General features: G+C 48.5%; 1 protein-coding gene across 1 annotated transcript in view; it reads left to right on the plus strand.

The window, feature by feature from the left end:
* Window positions 1-13263, plus strand: part of Spats2 (spermatogenesis associated serine rich 2) — a 70077-nt gene extending 56814 nt beyond the window's left edge. Inside the window, exons 9-13 of the mRNA XM_032886200.1 lie at window positions 3356-3414; window positions 6052-6161; window positions 9029-9131; window positions 10850-11112; window positions 12157-13263. Coding sequence (XP_032742091.1) covers window positions 3356-3414; window positions 6052-6161; window positions 9029-9131; window positions 10850-11112; window positions 12157-12468 — 847 coding nt within the window. The 3' untranslated portion in view covers window positions 12469-13263. The remainder of the gene's footprint in view (window positions 1-3355; window positions 3415-6051; window positions 6162-9028; window positions 9132-10849; window positions 11113-12156) is intronic.
* Window positions 13264-23164: the final 9901 nt, after the last annotated feature.

A 23164-nucleotide genomic window follows, 5' to 3' on the forward strand; every position in this document is an offset into this window, starting at 1 on the left:
TGTTATGGAAATGTAAAATAACTCTTTGAGAGAGAGAGAGCTCATGTTGTCAAATTGCATGGATTAAATTAGTGATTGATAACGAATTGATGTCACATTAAAGAAAGAAACCAAAGTGTTTCCCCTTGGTATCATTTAATCAAGAGTGAGCCCAAGGGGGCTGGAGAGATGGCAGAGGACCCAGGTTTGATTCCCAGCACCCACACAGTGGCTCCTATCTGTCTGTGACTCCTATACTAGGGGATCCCGTGCCCTCTTCTGACCTCCACAGGAATCAGGCACACACGGCGGACAGTCAGACATGCAAGGCAAAACACTCATACCGAAAAGAGAAAATAGAAGACACCAAATACAGTTTATATATGTGTTTCTGTCTCTAAAAAAAAGCTCTCTTTTTATTGAAATGTACAGAAAACATCACATGTAGAAGAAACCAGGGATACTTTATAGAAATCTTTTTTTAAAAGAGTTTTACAAGGGATTAAGTCATTGACTCCAACTGACCCAGATGACAAACAGAATTACAAATATTGTTTGTAATCAAGCAGTAACTAAATACTGTGTTCAACGTTATCCGTGAATGTGATCCGTATTTACGGTGAATATCCATTGTGAGATTGCTTCCCAGCTCTATCTTTGCCTTAAGTAAATGCCTTACTCCAGGCCAGGTGCATGAACTAAGACTTCAAGGTCACAGTGGTGCAGCAGCTTAGGCTGTAAAGTTGCTTAGTAGGAAGTCCAAGGCAAGGGAAGTCCGTCTCACGTTGTTCTCCTAAGGAGGGTTAAACACACGGGCTGGGTGCACAGCAGGATCTCAGTTTAAAGTGTCAGTGACCAAGTAGTGTATTACTAACTCTGGCTGTGTTCTAGCTCAGCTAATGTTCTAGTCTGCTAGAATGTAAGACGTGTTTTCACAACATTGCATTGCTAGTCAGTGTGCTGCCCTATGGGTTTGTGTGTGTGTGTGTGTGTGTGTGTGTGAGTGTGTGTGTGTGTGTGTGTGTGCACTCTCCAATAAATCTGTCAAGAAACCAAAGTTTAGAACTGAATAACCCTCCATTGTTACAGTGGAAAGAATGTCTTCGCAATGTAGCAGCTCCTATTTCCACAAGGAAGGTCTGGCCGTGTCATAGCAGAACTCGATGTGTTGACAACATTCTGTATAGCTCTACGTTTCACAGTAAAGGCTGTGAGATGTGAACAGCTTGCTTGTTTTTCTGAAGTCTTTAATACATATTTCATAAGCGTTGTCAAAGAATTTATCATCTGGTAGGCACAGTGTGTGCCCCTTAGGATGAACTGGCAACAGGAGGATGGCAGCGTCACACTGTAGGCCAGCAGTCCCCGTCCCAGATGTGGCTTCTGGTATTCCAAAGCACTGCCAGGATGGGAAGGTGTCACACAGGGCATAGGCTGCTTCACGGCCACCTCTCGATCTGCAAGTCTGGTTATTACTATGCAGTCATCGGCCTGGACTAATCTGGCACTTCTCTGAAGGATTTGCCTCTCTGAAGTGACCCTGCTTTGTGTGCTAATGTGTTTCTTACAGTATTACCCACTATACTGACTAATTCATGCTAGCTTAGTTATGCAGTAAGCTAAATTGAATGGCACGTGTGTGTTTATCATTGCCTCTACAAGTCTTACTCAAAAGGAAATTTCAGGTTGACAGTGGGTGAAGGTGCCTGTGACTACATCGGACAACCCTAATTTTAGCTAGAACCCCCTATGGCGATAGCAGAGAGCGGACTCCTGCAGGTGTACAGTCTGACACTGACAGTGTAGATCCTGACAGTCTGCATAGACCTACACACGTAAATATGTACTAAACATCTCCGTGACTGGGTAAAGTAGTGTATGTCTTTAACCCCAGCACCCGGGAGGCACAGGCAGGTGGATCTTTGAGTTTGAGGCCAGCCTGATCTATACTGTGAGTTTAAGGACAGTCAGGGCTACACAGAAAAACCATCTTAAAAACCCAACAACAAAATCTAAAAAAATAGAGGATCGGTAGCTTCAGAATTAGGAGCACGTACCTGTAATCCCAGCACTCAGGGTGCTGAAGCAGAATGATGAGTTTAAGGCCAATCTAAGCTGCAGAGCAAGACTTTGAAAGTGGAGTCCAGTGGTAGACAGAGGTTGGCACAGCACACACAAGGCCCTGTGCTCCAACTCTGCAAGGAAAGAAAAAAAGTCAGAAGTAGATGCTTGCCCCACATATACAAAGCCCTTGGTCTGATCCTCAACACTGAGGAAGGGAAAAAAATATAAGAAACTTTTAATTTGGGCGGGAGAGATGGCTCAGCAGTTAAGAGCACTAACTGCTTCCAGAAGTTCTGAGTTCAATTCCCAGCGACCACATGTGGCTCACAACCATCTGTAATGGGATCTGATGCTCTCTTCTGGTGTGTTGTAAACAGCGACAGTGTACACCTTTATACTATAATAAATAAATAGATCTTTTTTAAAAAAGAAACTTTTGGGGTTGGGGATTTAGCTCAGTGGTAGAGCGCTTGCCTAGGAAGTGCAAGGCCCTGGGTTCGGTCCCCAGCTCCGAAAAAAAGAACCAAAAAAAAAAGAAACTTTTAATTCTATCCTTTTTGGTTACTATTTTTTTTTTTTTATCAGAAATCAGTTTGGACCAATACTGTATGGTAAGAGCTACACTGTATCCTAAGGGCTACACTGTATCTACCGTAAGGACTATACTGTATCCTAAGGGCTATCCTGTATCCTAAGGGCTATGCTGTATTGTAAGGACTACAGCGCCATTGCACTGAACACAGCAGTGCACATGTTGGGTACATCGATCCTAACATCAGACCACTTCCCCATGCCCTTGCAGACACACTGCCTCATAAAACTAGAAGCAATATTGCCATATAAACCAAGCTCAGCATTCAAGACGCTGAGGCAGGTGGATCTCTGTGAATTCAAGACTGGCCTGGTCTACATAGGGTTCCAGGCCAGCTAAGATACACAGTGAGACCATATCTTTTTTTTTTTTTTTTTTAAGATAAACCCAAAATTGTGGAGATAAGTAATTTCCAGAAGTACTTAAGTTAGCATAACTGAGAAAGTTTTGTGGCTCGCTGCTGCCATCTGCTGGTTGTAAACTGATTTCCAGTCACTGGCCTGCTGTACTCCAAGGAACAGAGGGAGTGGGGTCCTTGCACTGAGACTCTTTAAAATCGTCTTTGTTAAGGGTACTACACCGGACTTTCATGCGGTCTGTACATGGTTTCTTAGCAGGATGCTTTTAGTGAGACAGTTGCTGTTTCTCCATTATTAATTATATCCGATTTTGGTATTTGAGTTTCTCATCTAACCTTTTCTCTTCTCTCTTTTCCCCCAGTTTAATGGATCGAGAAGTGGCACTGCTGGCTGAGATGGATAAAGTGAAAGCTGAAGCAAGTAAGATGGTCGATATTTAATTAGATAGTTTAATAAATCAGCAGGGCGTGGTGGCGCAAGCCTTCGACTCTAGCACTTGGAAAGCAGAGGCAGGCCAATCTTTGTGAGTTTGAGGCCAGCCTGGGCTACAGAGGCTTAAAAACTGTCAGCCGTACAAATAATATGTTGCTGCCTCTCAGTTAACGCTTGGTGTGGCCATCTGCAGTAATAGTGTGGTAGTTTATGTACTGAGCTATCAGTAAAACAAAACTGAGTTTATAAATTAATTAGTCTTGAACAGTCATGCTGTGCTCACATGTTAATTCTTCATAAGAGTCTTTAAAAAATTTTTCCAAATGTTTAGCATTGTAAATGTAGAATTTAATTTATAAGAGGTTGTGTAACAGTGTCTGCCTCCACCTTAGGAAAAGGAAGAACCCTGTAGGCACCTGAGCTTTCTTTTGTTTTGCTTTCCTTCTAGTGATTAAACAGTTCACTGGATTTTTTAGTTGTCATTTTTATTTTTTGATGAAGCAGAACCACCAGGATAGTTAGAAGACCTCCCCATGCTCCTACGGTTAAGCATGTGCTCCTGTCTCTGTCATGGGGTTTCTTTGGTTTTTCCGCTTTAGGATGATCCTTATTCAGTGTCTAATCAGAGAGTAAGGAAAAGGCAGTGAGCTGAGAAGTCGGATGCCACGCACACTCACTAAGGTAGATTGTAGGGCGGCAGCCTAGCCTGGGAGATTGTGTGACTTCCGTAGAAGCCGCAGACACTGAGCGCGGTTCTGAGAGCAGCACAGGTGAGGTGGCCAAGAGAAGCTTTGAGGAATCGGTTCTTCCCGTCCTCCAGGGCGTGTAGGGATCCGACTCAGGCTGTCAGGGTTGGATGACGGCGCTTTACCCCTCGGAGCCGCTTCCATGGTCCAGGGGCTTAATCTTCATGGAGTTGAACTTGTGTAGGAAGATTGTTTAACCAGCCCTCAAACAGTAAGGATTAGAAGTGCTTTGTTAGGTTGGAGTGGTAACTCCCAAGTCACGTGCCTGTGACCACAGTAGGAAGAGAGACTTGAAAACACTGAGCACAGGGCAGCTCCATGCTGAGGGAAGTGTTGAGAGCACAGAGATTCTGTTTCTCAGAAATAGACTGCACACGCACTAAGTAGAGTTTCCCAGCGGTGCCTGCTCTTGTCCTTTGGTGGTTTTTTGCTTTTTGTTTTGTTTTTTGTTTTTTTTTTTAAAAAAACAAGATAAAGGTACAGATAAACTAGTGAAAAGACCAAGTTCTTACTTTTAAAGAAAAGCTGCTTTTTAAAAATATATCTTTTAGGGTTGGGGATTTAGCTCAGTGGTAGAGCGCTTGCCTAGGAAGCGCAAGGACCTGGGTTCGGTCCCCAGCTCCGAGAAAAAAAAAAAAAAAGAAGAAGAAGAGATTGTGAGACCCTTTAAAAACCTCACCAGCAGGGCCCCTCTGGGTGTGCTTGCTTTCCCAACATGGCAATGCACCCTTGTGCAGAAGTAAAAATATATCTTTTAGGGGGTGGTGCAGTGGGTCAGTAGTTAAGAGGACCTGGGCTCGGGGTTGGGGATTTGGCTCAGTGGTAGAGCGCTTGCCTAAAAAAAGAAAAAAAAAAAAAAAAAAGAGGACCTGGGCTCTATTCCCAGCACCCACACAAGGCTAATAACTGCCTGTAACTCCAGTTCCACGTGATCCGATGCCCTCGGGTGACCTCCAGGGGCACCAGGCATACACAGGGTAAACAGACATACCTTCAGGTAAAGCATTCGTAAACAAACATACAATATACACACAAAGAAGGGAGCTAGGCAGATGGCCCAGCCAATAATGCTCTTGCTGTTCTAGCATGAATATATGTGTTAGGAGCTGAGCGTGCTGGCACAATCTGTAATTCCAGCCATGGAGAAAAGGGAAAAAAAACCTGACACTTAGGGACCAGCCGGCCTAGCCATTGGCAAGTCCGAGATCCCAGTAGAGGCCATGTCCTAAGCCGAGAACTGGAAAGGGCCTCAGGAGATGACCTGTGGATAAAATGCTTGCTTCTCAAGCAGGGGCACTGAGTCCAAGCTGCAGCACCCACATCAGAGCTGGGTGCAGCAGTGTGGGTCTGCGACCCTAGAGCTGGGACACAGACGGATTGTAGAGTAGATCGATGGCCAAGTAAGACATGAGCAGCAGAGTGACAGTGGCTGGTAAAGGGAAGATGGTGTCTTATAGACGCTGTCTGTGCTCTTCATACAGACATAGTTTGAACTACGCAGAGGAAGCTGTTAGTGGTTCTCTGAGAAGAGGGCAACAAAGTCAGACATGGGAGGGTGGATACGTCTGCTTTTCTTTTTGTACCTGTTAGTTCTTGAAATTTGTGTCAAATGTTATACATCTTTCTGTCTTAATTTGTATGCTTCTTAAGAACAAACTGGGGCAGGAAGAGGAGAGAGAAATGGGAGGTGATTTCATAATAAGTCTTTGTGATTCGTAACTGCTTGTCTTTTCATCGCCTTCAGAGCCCTCAGCTGGCAACTGGGCCTTGGTATCTTCATTTTCTGCAAGAGTGGGCAGCTGGGCCCTTGACTGTCTGGTGCACACCAGGGTGCATGCTCTGTACTCCTAACCACTCGATGCTCCTTGTTCTTCCACAGTGGAAATCTTGCTCAGCCGGCAGAAGAAAGCAGAGCTCCTCAAGAAGATGACCGACGTGGCCGTCCGGATGTCAGAGGAGCAGCTGGTCGAACTCAGGGCTGATATCAAGGTGAATGCCGCCTTCTGTGATCGGCTCTCAGGACCGGCCAGCACAGCAGATCTCCAGCAGTCAGGGCTTCACCTAACATCTGAAACCCATGGCCTTCCCTCTGAGCTTGGCCCCTTTCCAGACTTTCTTTTCCTTTAATGGTTCTGTCATCTATCTATCCAGTCGTCCTGGTAGGAAATCTTAGGACACACCTGCATTTCTGGAATTAGGTGTCAGGAGACCAAGCCCATCCTTGGACCTGCTGCATTTCGCCTGCTGCCATCACCTGCTGCTTGGCCTCTGTGGTAGGCATGGCTGAGTCTGTCCCATTGTCCTGATCTTCCCACCCCATCTCTGATTCTCACACTTCAGGCGCCTGCCTCAAACCTGCTCACACTTTAGGGTAAACACTGACTGCTGGGCTCTGACTGCACTGGCTCTGACACCACCCTCCTGCCACTCTGGGCGGCTCTCTTTGATCTTCTCTGGTCATGCTGAGTCCATTTGCACGCTCACTAGCCCCCCTGTTAGAAGTGCTGACACATGGCTCCCTTCTGTCCTGAGCCACTGTTGACCGCCCCTCCTTCCCGACTCCTGCCATGTCCTCTGTCTTGGGCTTTCATAGCAGTTACGGTTTTCTGTGGCGCATCTGCCTGGCTCTCCAGACTGTGAACAGTTCTGACGAGTGCCCAGCACACTGCCTCAGAACACACGCTTTTAACAGTGTTACAGTTTAAGATCCTTATTATAGTTTAATCTCCTCATAACATTCCTGAAGTTTGGCGTTCTTACCTTTATTGTTTGTTTAAGGCCTTTCTCGCTGTGTAGCCCAAACTGACCTCAAATTTCAGTCTGTGCCTCCTGAGTTTGAGGAGTACAAATGTGAGCCCTGTGCTGGCCTAATATCTTTAAACTGTTTTATAAATAATAATCTCTGAGGGCCTAGAATATTGATTGCTTTTCCAGTACCCACATGGTGCTTCACAACCATCTGTACTTCCAATTTCAGAGTGTAACTGCTACTCTCTACAGGCAGGCAGGGCCCTCACATACATGGAATAAAGTAAATAAACCTTGAGGTGGGAGGAGAAAGGTTTAGGGCTGCAGGGCGAGGCTGTTGGTCAGGACCGCTTTGCAGAGGAACTGGGTTCGATTCCCAGCACTCACATGGTGGCTCACAACTGTCTGGACTCCAGTTCCGGGGGCTCCAACACCTTCTATCCAAGGCCTCCTTGGGCACCAGGCACACATGAAGTACACATGCATAGCAAATGCTTGCTACACATAAAGGAAAGTAAATGAATTGTTTAAAGAAAATTCTATTTCTGAGAATAAGTGTGTGACCCCAGGAGAGGGGGATGGTTTGTAGGTCCCCATGGAAAGTGTATCTGAGTCGTTCTTGATAAACAGAAGCTTTGTGAGCAAGGAGTCTGGGTGGGACTTTCCATTCCTAAGGCTTTTCCCACTGCTGACTCTGAACGTGGGCTTTGCTGCTGTGTTTGAGAGCAGCGTTTCCCGCGCAGGCTTACAATGGCCCGTAGAAAGCACACACATGGGGTAAGGAGCCTCGGGCCGTCCGACCTTCCAGGTATCTGGTCACTGTTCATACAGACGTGCTGAGACCCTCCTGTCCCTCGCTCCCTGACAGCTGATTGGGGTAAAAGTGTAAATTAAGTGTGTCTCCTACTCACCGCTAGTCCATCACCACACTGGATGGAGCGTCCTCCTCACTCAGTGTTGGGAGACACCAGAAACCCCTCTGTATTAGACAGGACTGTGGCTCTTCCTACACGGCTAAGAGGGTTCTAGAATTCCTCCTGCCAGCTGACTCCAAAGCTGATCTGTTCCTTTCCACGTTTGAGGCACTGAAGCGGGTGCTGTGCCACTGAAGAGTCTCTCTCCAGATCACTGCACTTCTGTCACTCCTGCTAGGGCTTTTGCTCAACAAACCCTAGAATTTGTTTCAGAATTAATATGAGACAGATACTTTGTGTCTGAAAGCGCCATTATAGGTTTGTGTGCTTTTCTAAGCCGCAGTGTGCTCAGAATTTTTAGGATGTCAAATCTCAAGGGTAATTTTTCTCTTCTTTCCCTGTTGGTATTTCTGGACGCATTCCAAGGATCCGATGCATTGGCAGTGGGAGTCGACTCCCAGTCAGTTGGTGCACGTGTTCTCTGACCTCTGAACTTCGCCTTTTCACCTTCTCACTGCTGTGTGAGTGGGTGGAGGGTGGTCCAGGCCGCCTAGACCTTGTTTATCTAGTCGCTCCCCACAGGGGCTTCATTCCTGACACGATCTCGTCACAGTTCCCACAGCGGAGAGCCTCTGACCCAGTGGGCTGGTCAGCCCGGTCTGCTTTAAAAGGATTAAATCACTTGCAGCATAAACGTCTCGTCTGCAGAGTTGCCTTTCCACCTGAACGATTTTCCATCTCAAGAAATTGCTCCTATTTCAAAGGCTCTGGAGTCCTGTTCTACAAGGGGACAGGATGGCTTTTCTGAGGGGGTTCCTACTGAAGGACAACAAACCGTCTACCTGACGGGGTCATTTGGGAGCCATGACTATTCTGGCTGCCTCTGCTTTTCTGTAAAATGGACCCATGTGGGGAATAGTCCAGTGGGGAGATGATTCTTTGCTATAAATTCTCCTTTTCCCTTCCTTACCATTTCTCTAGCTTATACCATTGGGTGCTGGCCGTTTATAGCATTTCGTCAAACTGCGAAGCTTGTCTTTGGGCCCTTGAGATAGGAGTGTTTTGTCTGGTCACTTAGCAATCGTTAAAGCAGTAGAAGTGAGAACATTAAAGATGTTTGCCGTATGTCTGCGTTGATGTGTGTCCGATGCTCTATGCAGTGCTGTGACGGAACCTCGTCTCTCTTCTCCCCAGCACTTCGTTAGTGAGCGTAAATACGATGAAGACCTTGGGAGAGTAGCCCGGTTCACCTGTGACGTGGAGACTCTGAAGCAGAGTATTGATTCCTTCGGACAAGGTGAGAGGGAGGGTGAGAGATCTGCACCTTCGATGCCGAGGACATGAGGCGGGCGTGCTGACTGGCCTGTCCACTGTGCACTCCTAGGTGCCTCTTGTCGGGGGTTTGTGAAAAGTCACTGGGAGGTGCATAGGAATCCTTTGACTCTAAAGACTAGTATTTGCCAGCCCTGAAGTATGAGAGAGTTTTTGTTCTTTTGGAGCCTAGACTGGCTACAACTTGCTGGTCTTACAACTCCGACTTCTCTTATCCCAGCACCCAGCAGAGCAGAGGGGTGTGAGGAGCGGGGACCTGAGGCGCAGGGCAGTGAGGAGCGGGGACCTGAGGCGCAGGGCAGTGAGGAGCGGGGACCTGAGGCGCAGGGCAGTGAGGAGCGGGCACCTGAGACACAGGGCAGTGAGGAGCGGGCACCTGAGGTGCAGGGCAAGCCTGCTTCAGCATTGCTGTCCTGAATCTTGTTTATTCCTTCAGGTAGAGACACAGTTCTTGTCTTGCTGGGCACATAAGAGGGCCTTATGTGATAGCGTCACAAGTGGGAAAGAGCTGGGACTGGAGAGGCAGCTTGGGGTTAAAAAGACTTGCTGCTCTTCCACAGGATCAGAGTTGAGTTCCCAGGACCCATGTTGGGTAGCCGTGAGCCTCCCATTACTCCCTTCCCAGGCACCCCTCTTCTGGCCTCTGTGGGCACCTGCACACACAGAGACACGTATACACAAACAAATAAAGATAAATCTTTCTGGGGTGGAGAGATGACTCAGTGATTAAGAGCACTTGTTGTTCTTATAAAGGGCCTGGGTTCGGTTCCCAGCACCGACGTGGTAGAGCGCTACCGTCCTTAACTCCTGCTCCGAGAGACTCAGTGCCTTCTGACCTTCATGAGGACCAGGCGTGCACATGGCGCACTATCCACGTTCAGGTGTACGCAGGAAATAGAGCATAAGCCATAGAGACCTCTTAGGGAGAGTGTGTAATCATAAATTAATACAACAGATCAGGCTCTGGACTTGTTCCCCTCTTCTTCTCAATGTGGACACTGGGGCTATAAGGTGGCACAAAACAGCAGGGTGAAATGTTGGCCTCAGAGCACTGACTGTCCACTCATCGCAGCCCAGGCTTAGAGCCAAGGGGACATCCAAGGAGAGCTTTAAACCATTGACAACATTTGAGTTGAAAGCAGTAAGTTTTTGGTTATATTGGTTTATTGAGTTTAGGGCTATTTTAGCAGAAAGAAACTTGGAAAGACACGTTTGTTGCAAGGATAAGTTCTATTTATATAACCGGCCCAACTACAGTCACCTATAGCACTACCGTAAGTCACAGGTTCTAGTTCTGCTTAGTTGGTCTGACTGTTTTACACCATTCCATTTAAAAGGGTTTAGCAGAGACTGAGGGTTTGCATTGTTCTTTCTTTGCACAGTCTGCCATTCCCACCATTCCCAGGGGTTAGTGCACCACTGGGGGTTTGGGTGGAGGAAATGCTGAGAGGCCGGCAGGGTGGGGTAGGGGCGGGGACTGGTCTGATCTCTTCTCTCTAGGAACTGCTTCCAAAGCAGTGGGGTCCGAGAACTTTGTGAAGTAGGTTCTTCTTCCCCCTTACGTGGGCTCCAGACATTACAGTCAGGTGCTGTACCCACTGTGGCGTCCCTCAACAGCTCTTCCCTCAAATCGCTCATCATGAAATATACGGGATGACCACACAGTCCCTGTCTCTGTTTCAGTGTCTCATCCGAAGAACAGCTACTCAACCCGGTCTCGGTGCAGCTCGCTGCTGCCGGTGTCCTGCAGTGGCTCGACCCGGTCTCGGTGCAGCTCGCTGCTGCCCGTGTCTTGCAGTGGCCCAAGTGACATCTCTGCTGCTTCCTCCACCCCTGACGCCTCTGCGCCCAGCCTCCCAGGTGCTAACAAGAGAAACTCTGCCCCAAGAGAGGCTTCTGCAGCCATGACGAACTCCAGTGACCGGCCCTGCCAGGCTCATCGGGAGGTAACTGACTTTACCCAGAGCGTGCGTGGAAGAATGCCCCAGGTCTTGGCGCCTTCCTCTTGCCTTTTCTCCGTAGCTGTTTTTGCATCCATCCTGTCTCAGTTCCTAAGAAATTGTCTGAGACGGTGTTCTAACCTCAGCGACTGCGGCTTCCTGTCGCCCCAGCAGCTGACTGGTTTGTTGGCTGTGGCCGTCTGCCTGGCAGTCAGTCGCACTGGGAGTTGTGCACCCATCTCAGGGCAGACCATGTGTCCAACTGGCAAGTTCACTGCGCGAGTAGATCAGGGAAAGAGAAGGTGAACTGGGCAGGGATAAAAGTCTAGAAAGCAGCAGAAATCCAGTCTCTCTCTCGGTTTCGAGGAGAAACAAAAACAAGAACAATCTAAAAGGATGCGTAATTCTTCAGAACTGAGAGCATTGGAACTGGAAGACAAAAAGGCCAGTCCTGTAAGCCTCTTGGGTTGGGAGGAGGAAGGTGTAAGCCTCTTGGGTTGGGAGGAGGAAGGTGTAAGCCTCTTGGGTTGGGAGGAGGAAGGGGTGAGCCTCTTGGGTTGGGATGAGGAAGGGGTGAGCCTCTTGGGTTGGGATGAGGAAGGGGTGCTGACCGTCGCCACAGCTCGCAACAGTGACTGCGTGCACTCGCTTTTATTGCACCCCCTGCACATGCCTCCCAGGGGCTTAGGACCGCCGTACAGATGGGGCACGGCGCTCATCTCATTTCCAGCTTGTAACTTCTCCTGTGTTTGCTTTCTTCCTGTGGTCATCTAAGGAGACGGAAACTCCTCTTGAGTAGAGTGACCTAGGCATAAGAGGCCTGGAGAGGTTAGTGGGAGGTGTTTTAATTATGATAAAGTGACAGGCTGGACTGGCTGGTAGAGGTGAATCCCAAACGTGATGGTTTTGCTCTCAGAACACTGCCATACCAAACTGAAACAAACCAGGCATCATCATGACAGCACCGTGAGCATTGTATTGGTTTTTGTCTTTTTTTTTAATTGGATATTTTTTTATTTACATTTCTTGTATTTATTGTTTTTACCACAGGTGTTTTCAGGCAACAGGAGAGGAGGACAAGGCTACAGGCCACAAAGCCAAAAGACCACTGACCCCCCAAACCAAGGGCGGCATGACAATGCGGGTCGCTACAGGAACAGCTCGTGGTACTCATCTGGGCCCAGGCATCAGGCTGTTCCGCCTCAAGCCCCAGGAAGCGCTGGCGAGTGGAGCCGCCCTTACTCTGCGGGGACCAATGGAACTGGAGCCGGCTCGGAGCCAAGCCCACCCAAGCCTCCATTCAAAAAGGGGCTCCCACAGCGCAAACCCAGGGCCTCCCAGGCCGAAGCTGCGAACTCTTGAGGGGGATTCCAGTTGCCTCTCTTCTCTCCCATCCAGTTCAACCTAATAACTGGACTTTAGGAAATGTATACTTAGATTTAATAACAAAAAGAAATTTATGCATATCTCTTTGGGCCATCCTAAATATTTTTGATTTCTACTCTCATTTTTTGAACGGAAGCTGTTTTCCCTTGGCCTCTCCTAGTGATAGTGGACTGACTCTGGTTGGTCGTTTTCACCAGAAAGCAGGGCAACTGTTGCCAGCTTCCCAAAGGCGCACCTGCCCTCCACGGCCTGCCACAGAGGCTCTCAGGAGGAACAGTGGTCCGTCGGAAGCAGGTGCCACACGTGCCTGCCAGGTTCCCACTAGTTGAGTTTGAGTGGGAGTAGGAATGAGGGACTTTATACTACACTGGGTCTGCCGGAAAAGGGAAATACGTGTTAGTTCCTGCAACAGAGAGCGCGGGGAACATCTGAGCCTGCCTCGGTCTGGAGTGCCCGAGATCTGACACTCGAGTCAGGGTTTCCGTCCGTACTTAACCTGCAGTTCCTTACAAATGCCCAAAGCCTTGTTTCCTCTTACCTTAGGCTGAAACCCGGTCTGAGGAAGTCTATGGGAAAGTAGCATTTTAAGTTTTTTTAAAGAAAAAGTTTTTCTTTGTTTCAGTGTTGGAGATTTTTTGTTGTTCTACCCTCTCCTGAATCCTGTTATGAACCAAGTTTATCTGATATAATTAGTGTTCATCTAAGGTGTTACTCGCCACGGTTGCTGCGGTCATCTTGAAGTGAATAAATAAAGGCTAGTGCCTCACGTGACTCCCTGAGCTGCTTCTCTTAGGCCTCATGGGTAGAAGTCACTTGCACGGCTTATTCTGGGCTTAGATGACAGTGTCGGGTTCCCAACTCGCTTGTCCAATGCCGCCTTGTTTTAGAACCGAATTAGACATTGAAGCCAGGGCGAGCGAGTGCAGCTGCTCCTTGTGGGGAGGACGGACCCTCAGCCAGGGTGACCTCAGGGAGCGCTCAGCACCAGGGAGCGCTCAGCTGCCCACTTCTCTCCTGGGCAGATGAAGGTCATAGAGTTGCTGGTCTCCCCAGTTCCCTGTCCCTGGTGGGTAGTGAGTGTAACGGTGTCATTGAGCTCTGGCACGGAGCAGGTGGTGCTGGTGCCTGCCAGATGCGTCCTCCTTCCCCACCGGTGTCTGCAATGTGGTGACAGAACTTCTTCCCTGTCGATGTTCTCCCCCAGGCCCTGAATTCTGCTGCCTTGGGGCCTCCTAGCTCACAGTGGGCCCTAACTGCTGGCTGGAAAAGGGAAGGGAGTGTGGAGGCGAGGGAAAAGGAGACACTGATACTGGGTCGTGCCCAATAAGATAGCAGTCACAGTATGTAGAAGCCATTTTCTAAGGGCCCGAGTGCTAAAGGCCTCTGGCAGGGGCTCAGGAGAAAGCCTGATTGTCTTGACAGGGACCCCGGCACTGAAGTGACCCTGAAGGGCTAAGAGAGGGTCCCTCCCTTTTCCCCACTTTTTCATAAAAAGAGATCGAGATCGTGTTGCCTACTTTTTGGCCACAGTGAAATTTTACCATTTTGTTCTGTATTTAGCTCAGGGATTAAATCCAAGGACACACGTGTAAGCAAGTTCCAGCTTTGAAATATCCCTTCAGCTCCTCCATAAAAGTTTTCTTTTGAGTCAGAGCCCTCCTGAGCTGCCCTGGAAGACCTTGAGATTGTGCTGTGTTCACCTCAGCCTCCTGGGAGCTGAGATCATAGACATGGCCACGGTGCCTACTCATAACCTTACCTTTAAAAAACTACGGAGAAACGGCTATTGGCAAATCGCTCTGCAAGCCTACGACACAAGTTCAGATGCCCAGCCAGACACTGCAGTGCGGATCTGGAACCCCAGAGCTGGGGAGGCAATGACAGATGGTCCCAGGGTTTTCCCGGCCCTGGGTTCTAGCCAGTGAGAGACCCTGTCTCACAGAAACAAGGTGGAAGGGCCGGAGACGGCCCAGTGTCTGAGACCACTTGCCTCTCTCTCCAGAGGACCTGGTGTTGACTCCCAGCACCCAGGCTGGCTGGTTCACGACCACCTACAACTCCAGCTCCAACATCCTCCTCTGGGTCCACAGGTGCGTGCATGCATGCACAGAGAAAGAGATAAATAATAAAAATAAAGCTTAAAAAAATGGTGGAAACTGATAGATAATAACATCCGGCATGAACTTTGACCTGTGTGCACATATACCTGCATGTTCCACACACACCATGTACATACACACCCTATACACACAGCATGCGCACTAAATACCACACACACTATCCACATACATGCTCACTATATACATATACACACTATATATACATACACACCATACACGTGTGCTTACTATATACATATAATACACACTATATATACATACTATACACATACGTGTTCACTATATACATATAAAACACTATATATGTATGTATGTATGTGTATGTATGTATGTATATATGCTGGCTGGACATGTGACTGCTTGGGAGGCTGGTCACCAAAAGTTCAATGCTAGCCTGGCTTGCATAGTGAGTTCTATGCCAGTTAAGACTAAGCCGTGAGACCTTTCCTCAAAAACGTTAAAAGGGGGACAGTGTCTCAGTCATAAGTGACTCAGTGGCCCTGGGTTTAGACCCTAGCACCAATCCCCCCATCCCCACCCTCCAAAACCAAAAAGGATAGGTGAGGAAAAGAAACTTTGTTTCTTTTTTTTTCTTCAGATTTCTTTTTATTAGCTTTATTATTATACGTGTTCATGTGTGAATCACGAGTACAGATGCCCATGGAAGCCAGAGATTCACCTGAAGCTGGAGGTGCGCGTGATCGTAAGCTCTCTGACAGGGGGCTGGGAACTGAATTTGGGTCCTTTGGAAGAATAATTCCATCTTTCTAGACCTTCAACAATAGTTCTTTTTTTTTTAATTTTTTTTATCTTTATTAACTTGAGTATTTCTTATTTACATTTCGATTATTATTCCCTTTCCCGGTTTCCAGACAACATCCCCCTAACCTCTCTCCCCTCCACTTCTGTATGGGTTCCCCTCCCCATCCTCCCCCCATTGCCGCCCTCCCCCCAACAATCACGTTCACTGGGGGTTCAATCTTGGCAGGACCAAGGACTTCCCCTTCCACTGGTGCTCTTACTAGGCTATTCATTGCTACCTATAAGGTTGGAGCCCAGGGTCAGTCCACATATAGTCTTTGGGTAGTGGCTTAGTCCATGGAAGCTCTGGTTGGTTGGCATTGTTGGTCATATGAGGTCTCAAGCCCCTTCAAGCTCTTCCAGTTCTTTCTCTGATTCCTTCAACGGGGGTCCCGATCTCAGTTCACTGGTTTGCTGCTGGCATTTGCCTATGTATTTGCTGTATTCTGGCTGTGTCTCTCAGGAGAGAGCTACACCCAGTTCCTGTCGGCCTGCACTTCTTTGCTTTATCCATCTTAAATGATGTTTTTAGACTTAAGCATTGGTATGTGCGTGCATGCATGCAGGTATTCTGCAAGGCCAGGAGGGGGCATCAGGTCTCATTCCGCCTGGCGCTGGAGTTAGAGGTTTGAGTTGCCCAGTGTGAAAACACACTCCAGTTATCTGCAAGAGCGGTGCTCTGCCAACCTCTGAGCCATCTCTGCAGTCCCCCACACGACTGCCACCTAATGGTCCTGAAAAAGGGTCTCTCATTGGCTGGAGCTAGTAAGCTGGATAGCTGGCCAGTGAGGCCCAGGGACTCCGTCTTATATTTCAAGTGTGAGCCACCATGCCTGAATTCTTCGCTTGAATTCTGGGAATCAAATGGAATGTTTGTACTTAATGGTAGAGCTATCTCCTGAGACATTCTAGAACTTTCTAAAGAGCAAACATGAAAATAACTATTTTTCTTCCTTTTGTATAACTGGTAATTATATTATGCATACGTTTATACAACTTGATTTTTTTTCCTCTGATTTCCTTTGCTTTTTAACTACTAACTTGGGTTTTAAGAAAAAGCATATAAGGGGTTGGGGATTTAGCTCAGTGGTAGAGCGCTTGCTAGGCTCTGGGTTCAGTCCCCAGCTCCGGGAAAAAAAAAAAAAAAATACCGTGTTGGCGTATTCCTTCAATTCACTACCGGGAGGCAGGGGCAACCAGATCGTTTAGGGCATAGTGAGTTCCAAGACAGCCAGAGCTACTCTGCGAGACCCTGTCTCAAAATACCAAAGCCAAAGAAGTAAAAGAACATTAAGTCAACCTTGATCGGGTATCACTGTAATGGCAGCACTTAGGAGGCACAGGAAGGAGGGCCCAAAGTTCAAGGTTGTCCTCAGATAACATAGTGAGGTCATGGCTCTAAGGCTACAAGAGGCAAGTTGTAAGCTTAGTTTTCAAAACCTACTTTATTTAGGGTTCTTAAACACTTCAACCCCCCTTCTAACCCACCAACCAGAAGTAGGGGGAAAGAAGGTCAATAGGAAGAGGGGGCTGTGGACCTGTTAGAAGTAGTTCCCATGTTTGTAGTCAGGAAACCAGCAGTCCAGCTCAATAGCAAGCACCAGACACGAATCAGTAGCTGTAGCACAATGCAGCAGAAACAGCAAGGCTCCCCAAATCGGCATGAATCAGCAAAAACAACCAGAAGCAGCCATAACACCACAGGAAGGTCTTTGCATATTTCTCTCTACAAAGTAAAGACCACCAAAGAAGGGAAGTGTTGCATGGCATAGCAATTCAAGAGCGTCCTCTCACTGCTTGCAGGGTTCCGTTTATATTCTTTCTAAACATCACACGCACTCTCAAGTGTCCATTTTCAGCAAAACATTACATGCCCTCTCACAAGACAGCTTCCAAAAACATCTCGCATGACACAACTGAGTTGTTAAACATAAATTTCCACTTTACCCGATAGTTTCTGCTCACCCCAAGAAAGACCACCTCAGGACTAGCCTGTGCATGATCATGAGACCTGTGTCAAAAACAACAAAAAAATCTAAAATTAAAACATGTAGGTGTTTGGGTTTTGGGGGATGGGAATTAGATTGGTGTGTTTGCTCATATGTATACATACATACATGTAGAAGCCAGAGGTCAGCCTTAGGTGTTACACCTCAGTGGCATTCATCTTGGTTTTCGGCTCAGTGTAACTGAACTCTGAATGGAACTCCCTATGTAAACTCGGGTGAGTTTGAACTCGTAGGGATCTGCCTGCCTTTGCCTCCTGAGTGTTGAGAATAAAAGCGTGAGCCTGCACACGGCCTGTTTCAGTTGTCTTTATCTCTCCTTACAGCTCAGCTGAGTGTGTACATCTGCACTCACAGTAGTAATGTGTACATGTGTGCACACAGTGATGAGTGTGTACATGTACACACAGTGGTGAGTGTGTGCATGTGCACACATTAGTGGTGTGTACATGTGCACACATTAGTGGTGAGTGTGTACATGTGCACACATTAGTGGTGAGTGTGTACATGTGCATACACGGTGGTGACTGTGTACATGTGCACACACAGTGGTGAGTGTGTACATGTGTATATATTAGTGGTGAGTGTGTACATGTGTATATATTAGTGGTGAGTGTGTACATGTGTACACACTAGTGGTGAGTATGTACATGTGTACACATTAGTGGTGAGTGTGTACATGTGCGCATACAGTGGTGAAGTGTGTACATGTGCACACATTAGTCCTGAGTGTGTACATGTGTACACACTAGTGGTGAGTGTGTGCATGTGCACACATTAGTGGTGAGTGTGTACTCAACTGGTCTCAGTGGCGCACGCCCTTAGTCCCAACACTTGGAAGGCTAAAGCAGAAGGGTTGCAAGTTTGATGTCAGCATGGGCTACACAGCAGTAAGTTGTCTCAGAAAAGAAGTCAATGGAGAACCAATAGATCTAGCAGTTCTATTTCTTGTCACTTGTCCTGCAGATGTATCTCACAAGTGGGAAGTGATTTCTATCGTTCGGTGTTTGTTTTAGCCGTGGTTATAAATAGAAAACAACACAATGGAGTCTACCACCAGGAACCAGTTAACCTCATCACATCAAATGCGAACGAGATGTCTGTGGGCTCATAAATACTGGTGTGGAGTGAGGTCCTGGGCTTGCATTCTTAGGATATCCTTACTTACAGAGATGTCAGGGCTATCCAAGAGACTAGAATGCCTCTTTAGAGGGGACCAACCACCCAGAGTAGCTTGCTTTCTATCATGTTTCTGAATTGTTTATTTAATCTATTCTTTAACAAAACAAGTGCTTGCAGAGGTGGGCGGAAGCTCGGTCAGTGAAATGCTTGCCTTCTGGGAATAAGGACATGAGTTTCATCCTCAGAACCCAGGTGGGATAGAGCCGAGGCAGACACAGGCAGACCCTTGGGGCTCACTGGCCAACCAGCCTAGCCTTCTTGGTGAGTTGCAGGTTGATGAGAGACCTAGTCTCGAAAACCAAGGAACCTGAGGAACAACACCTGAGGTTGACCTCTGGCCTCCACGTGTATGTGAACACCGCAAAACAACAGCAACAACACACACACACAAGCCCAGAGTCCTAAGTAGCTGACAAACGGACTGTTTGAGGGGCTGGAGTTGAGGCTCAGTGGTAGAGAGGAGGACAGGAGGCAGCTGAGACACACGGATGTAATATAGAACAACTGTTGGGTGAAGGCCAAGCCATCGCTGTGACAGGTGAGAGGAGGCACTGGGCCTCACCTGTGGGTGTCCTTGGGCAAGGACGAGGTCTTGTGAACACATGTGGGGAGTAGGCCAAACAGTTTGGAGCTTAGATGTGAACTAGAATATCCGAGATGCTCAGCCATCAAAACAGAGATTTGTGGGAACTCACCTGACCAACGACAGCGAGGTTGTAGCGAGCAGCCCCGAGGCCACTGTGCCTTACCATTTACCCTGCAACTCGGAAGGCAAGGAAAGTGGCTTTGCCTTTCCCCTCAACCAGCAAAACCCTGCCGGGCAGCCAGCAAACTCAAGAAAAGAGACTCCAGACTAGGCTTGTTTCTCACTCTGTTTCATAGCTTGGTAGCTGCCCTTGGAGCACTGAACCACAATAAAACACCTCTGAGCCAGACCCGAAGTTGTTAGGATTCTGAGTGCTTTAGGCATACTGAGCCAGGCACTGCCAAACAGCACCTTGGAAGCCTCAGCTGGTCTATGACAAGCTCAATGCTCCCTTACCGATCTGGCCCCCTTCTCTGCCCTCCCTGCCAGGACAGCACCCCCTGGCCCAGCTACAGGGTTGTATGGGTAGGGTAGGCTGGAGGCAAAGCTGAGCTCAGGGACAGTCAACAAAGGCTGCAGGAGTGACTCTCAGGTCACGACTCCCCATGGGAAAGTCAAAGAGTGTTATTACCTTACGGATGAGGAGAGAATTTCATGATAACAGTGAAAGCCTATCCGAAGATGTTTCTGGATGAGGAAACTCACCCACCATCGTCAGCACAATGGCTCTGCCTGCCCGCCCCTTCGCTGCCGTCAAAACAGCAAGAACAAATGCCGCCCACTCCCAGCTCCTTAAGCAAACGCCAGGTCTCCTTCTATGTCTCTGCAGCTTAATCCAACCTAGGCTCTCTCTCTAACCAGATTTTAGACCGGCCGATTTTGGCTGATGTAGAACACAGAGTCTGGGGAGACGGGATTCACTGGGGGTCGGGTACTCCACTCCGCCATAGGCTCCTGACTCTTTGGGGAGCTGCAGTCAAGAGCTCTATAGGCCACCAGCAGCCCTACCCGTCAAAACGAGCCCATTTGGACTGTTTATTGAAGGGCACACTCAGGGCATGGCAGGAGAAAATTGCTGTCAGCCTGGCCAACTCTTGATGCCCATCTGGTTCTTCTGCTTAAGTTGTGTGCTCTGTGTTGGGATTCTCCATCTAAATCATGCACCTACCAGGATTCCATGTCAAAAACTACCTGTGGTCTACTTCCACTCCAGCTAGGACCTTGAAGAGAAGGAATGCTCTAAAATCAATCAAAGGGTGGCTAAGAACTCAGGTCTTAGTAGATGGGGACCCTTCCACCAGGCCTTCCCTGACTGAGTTCATGTTCTTGGTCTCAACACCAACTGTATACCTGCAACCTACTATATACCTGCACCCCTTGTATAACTAGACTTTTGTTTGTTTGTTTTTTGAGGCAAGGTCTCATGTAGTCCAGGATGCCTTCAAATTCTCTATGTGTGGGAGAATGGTGTGAACTTTTTGGTCCCCCTGCCTCCACAAGTGCTGGGATTGTAGACCTGCTCCACCACATCCGGGATATGTGGTGTGATTCTGAGGGTGGAATCCAGCCCTTCATGCGTGCAAGGCAAAGAACTCTAACCACCTGGCTACCTCCCCTGCCCTTGCAACAGTCTTTGTAAGTGTCAGGTTGCGAGACCCCTGCAACACACCCCAGATCCTGCTGATTCCAGACTTTCCCACCATCCGGAGCAGCATTGGCTGAAAGCCAGGCTCCATTGGGCTAGGGACCTCCTGAAAGGAGGATGCAGAGAGTGGGCAGAGAGGAGGAGCCCCTGGGCCCTGTTCCTCGACAGCCACCTGTTCCCACCCCCTGCACACAGCGTCTGACTCCGCCTGCGCTCTGGGGTAGGGAGGAGAGCTTTCTCCATCTTTTGTGTCTTGAGCAGTTTTTTCCTTGCTCTGATCCTCTCTGCGCTCTCTCTCTCTCTCTCTCTCTCTCTCTCTCTCTCTCTCTCTCTCTCTCTCTCTGTTCCTTTTTGTAGATAATACTCCCACGGGCCTCCCACAGCAGCTCCAAAATGCAGCCTCCTGAGTTTCTTCTTGTTGACAAAGGTTTTGAGCTGTCTCTGAGTAGGGCTCCCCCTCAGTCTCACCCCTCCCCAAACCTTCCAAGGAGGACCCAGAATGAGTTCACGGTTGGGGAAAAGAGAGATGATTTCAGGGAGGAAAGCAGCTCTGCGGTCTGATGCTCCATTCCCTTCCAATACCCTCACCTCCTCCCCTTCCCTGGCTCCTAACCACAGGTTCCCCCACCCCCACCCCTTCGTGTGTAAGTGTATCTTAGGGGTGGTAGAAGGAGTGGGTAGGAAATCAATCACTAAGAACCAAGGAAACCTGTGTAAACAGACAAGTGCCAGACCGGAACAGACCTGAGAGGCTGGTATAGGTGGAAAGAAGAGGCCTGAGCGCACAGTTTAAACGGAAAGGCCACACGGCGGGGAAAGATCCGCCTGCCTCCCGAGTACTGAGATGTGTTGAGGGGCTGAAGGAATGAAAGGCTGCAATCTCGTTCTGGGGTAAGAGTGGTACAAGTCTCTAATCCCCACACTCCGGAGGCAGAGGAAGAGTGAATTACAGACTGCCAGGGGTACACAGAGAAACCCTGTTTTGGAAGAAGAAGGAAGAGGAGGAGGGGAGGAAGGAGGAGGAGGAAGAAGGAAGAAGGAAGAAGGAAGAAGAAAAAAAGAAAAGAAAAAGAATAAAAGGAAAAGGAGGAGGAGAGGGAGGAGGAGGAAGAGGGAGAGGAAGAAGAGGAGGAAGAAGAAAAGGAAAAGGAGGAGGAGGGGAGGGAGGAGGAGGAGGAAGAGGAAGAGGAGGGGGAGAGGAGGAAGAGGAGGAGGGAAGAGGAGGAGGGAGGAGGAGGAGAGAAGGAAGAGGAGGAGGGGGAGGAGGAAGAGGAGGAGGAGGAAGAGGAGGGGGAGGAGGAAGAGGAGGAGGGGAGGAGGAGTGGTTATAACATCCAGTATGTAAACAGGCTTACCAAAATAGTGACAGAGAACAGTGCTAATATAAGCAGTGCGTCTCCGACAAGGTCCGTAACCTCAGTGTTTTCATTCGCACATTGGCAAATAGGAACCGCTTCTGTGTTATATTAGCGGGGAAATCCACGGAGAGCACTTATTCACACAGCGCGCTTGCCTCGGTAAACGTGACCCTCAGTAATTCCCACCCCATCTACCCCACCCGTTTAAAACTCACGTTTCTGGCTCCCCTGACCTTCCCAGGCTAGCCCAGGTCAGTCCAGGTCAGTGAGCTAGAAGCCTAAACATCTTTTGATCTCCCAGGAATGGCTTGGACCAGTTAGGCCTGGCCGCCCCAGATGACAGTGCTGCCTATGCAAGCACAGCCTCTGGTGTGCTGGGAGCAAGATCTGGACTTGATGGGGACACTGTGGTGGATGGAACCCTGACTTTGTCCTCCTTCCCCGCCTCCCTCTCCCTTTCCTCCTCTCTCTCTTCTCTTCCTTCCTCTCTCTTCTCCCTTTGGGTGTTTCTCAGGATCCCTCTGAGACTCAAAATCAGGCAATAAACATTTGCATGAAGCAAGTGCCACACACTGTGCTGGGTACTTATGTCCCCCTATTTCTTCCTCAGAACCCACAGAGGCAGTCATCGTTATTTCCACTCCACGGTTGAAGAGAACTGAATCACAGACATGTAAGTTGTCTTAAAAGAAACGAATATCTCGTGTACAGCAAGTTCAGAGCAGTACTTAAACCTAGCCAGCTGATTTCCGCAGATGACGGCTTTCAACAACAGCCTCACCGTGGCTCAAAGTGAGCTTTAAAATGTCCCCCTGGTTAGCGGAATGCTACCTAACCCCTAGAAAGAAAGCGTCCGAGTTCTGCAGAGGTTACTCTTAAGCCCTGGCCCATCAGGAGTCGGGGATGAGATCTGCGGACTTTTTAGGCTCGCCTGGGAGCTAGATTCCAGGGTGCAGCAGACTGGGGGGAGGGGA

The sequence above is a fragment of the Rattus rattus genome, chromosome 1, assembly GCF_011064425.1.
Source record: "Rattus rattus isolate New Zealand chromosome 1, Rrattus_CSIRO_v1, whole genome shotgun sequence".
Classification (NCBI taxonomy): Eukaryota; Metazoa; Chordata; class Mammalia; order Rodentia; family Muridae; genus Rattus; species Rattus rattus.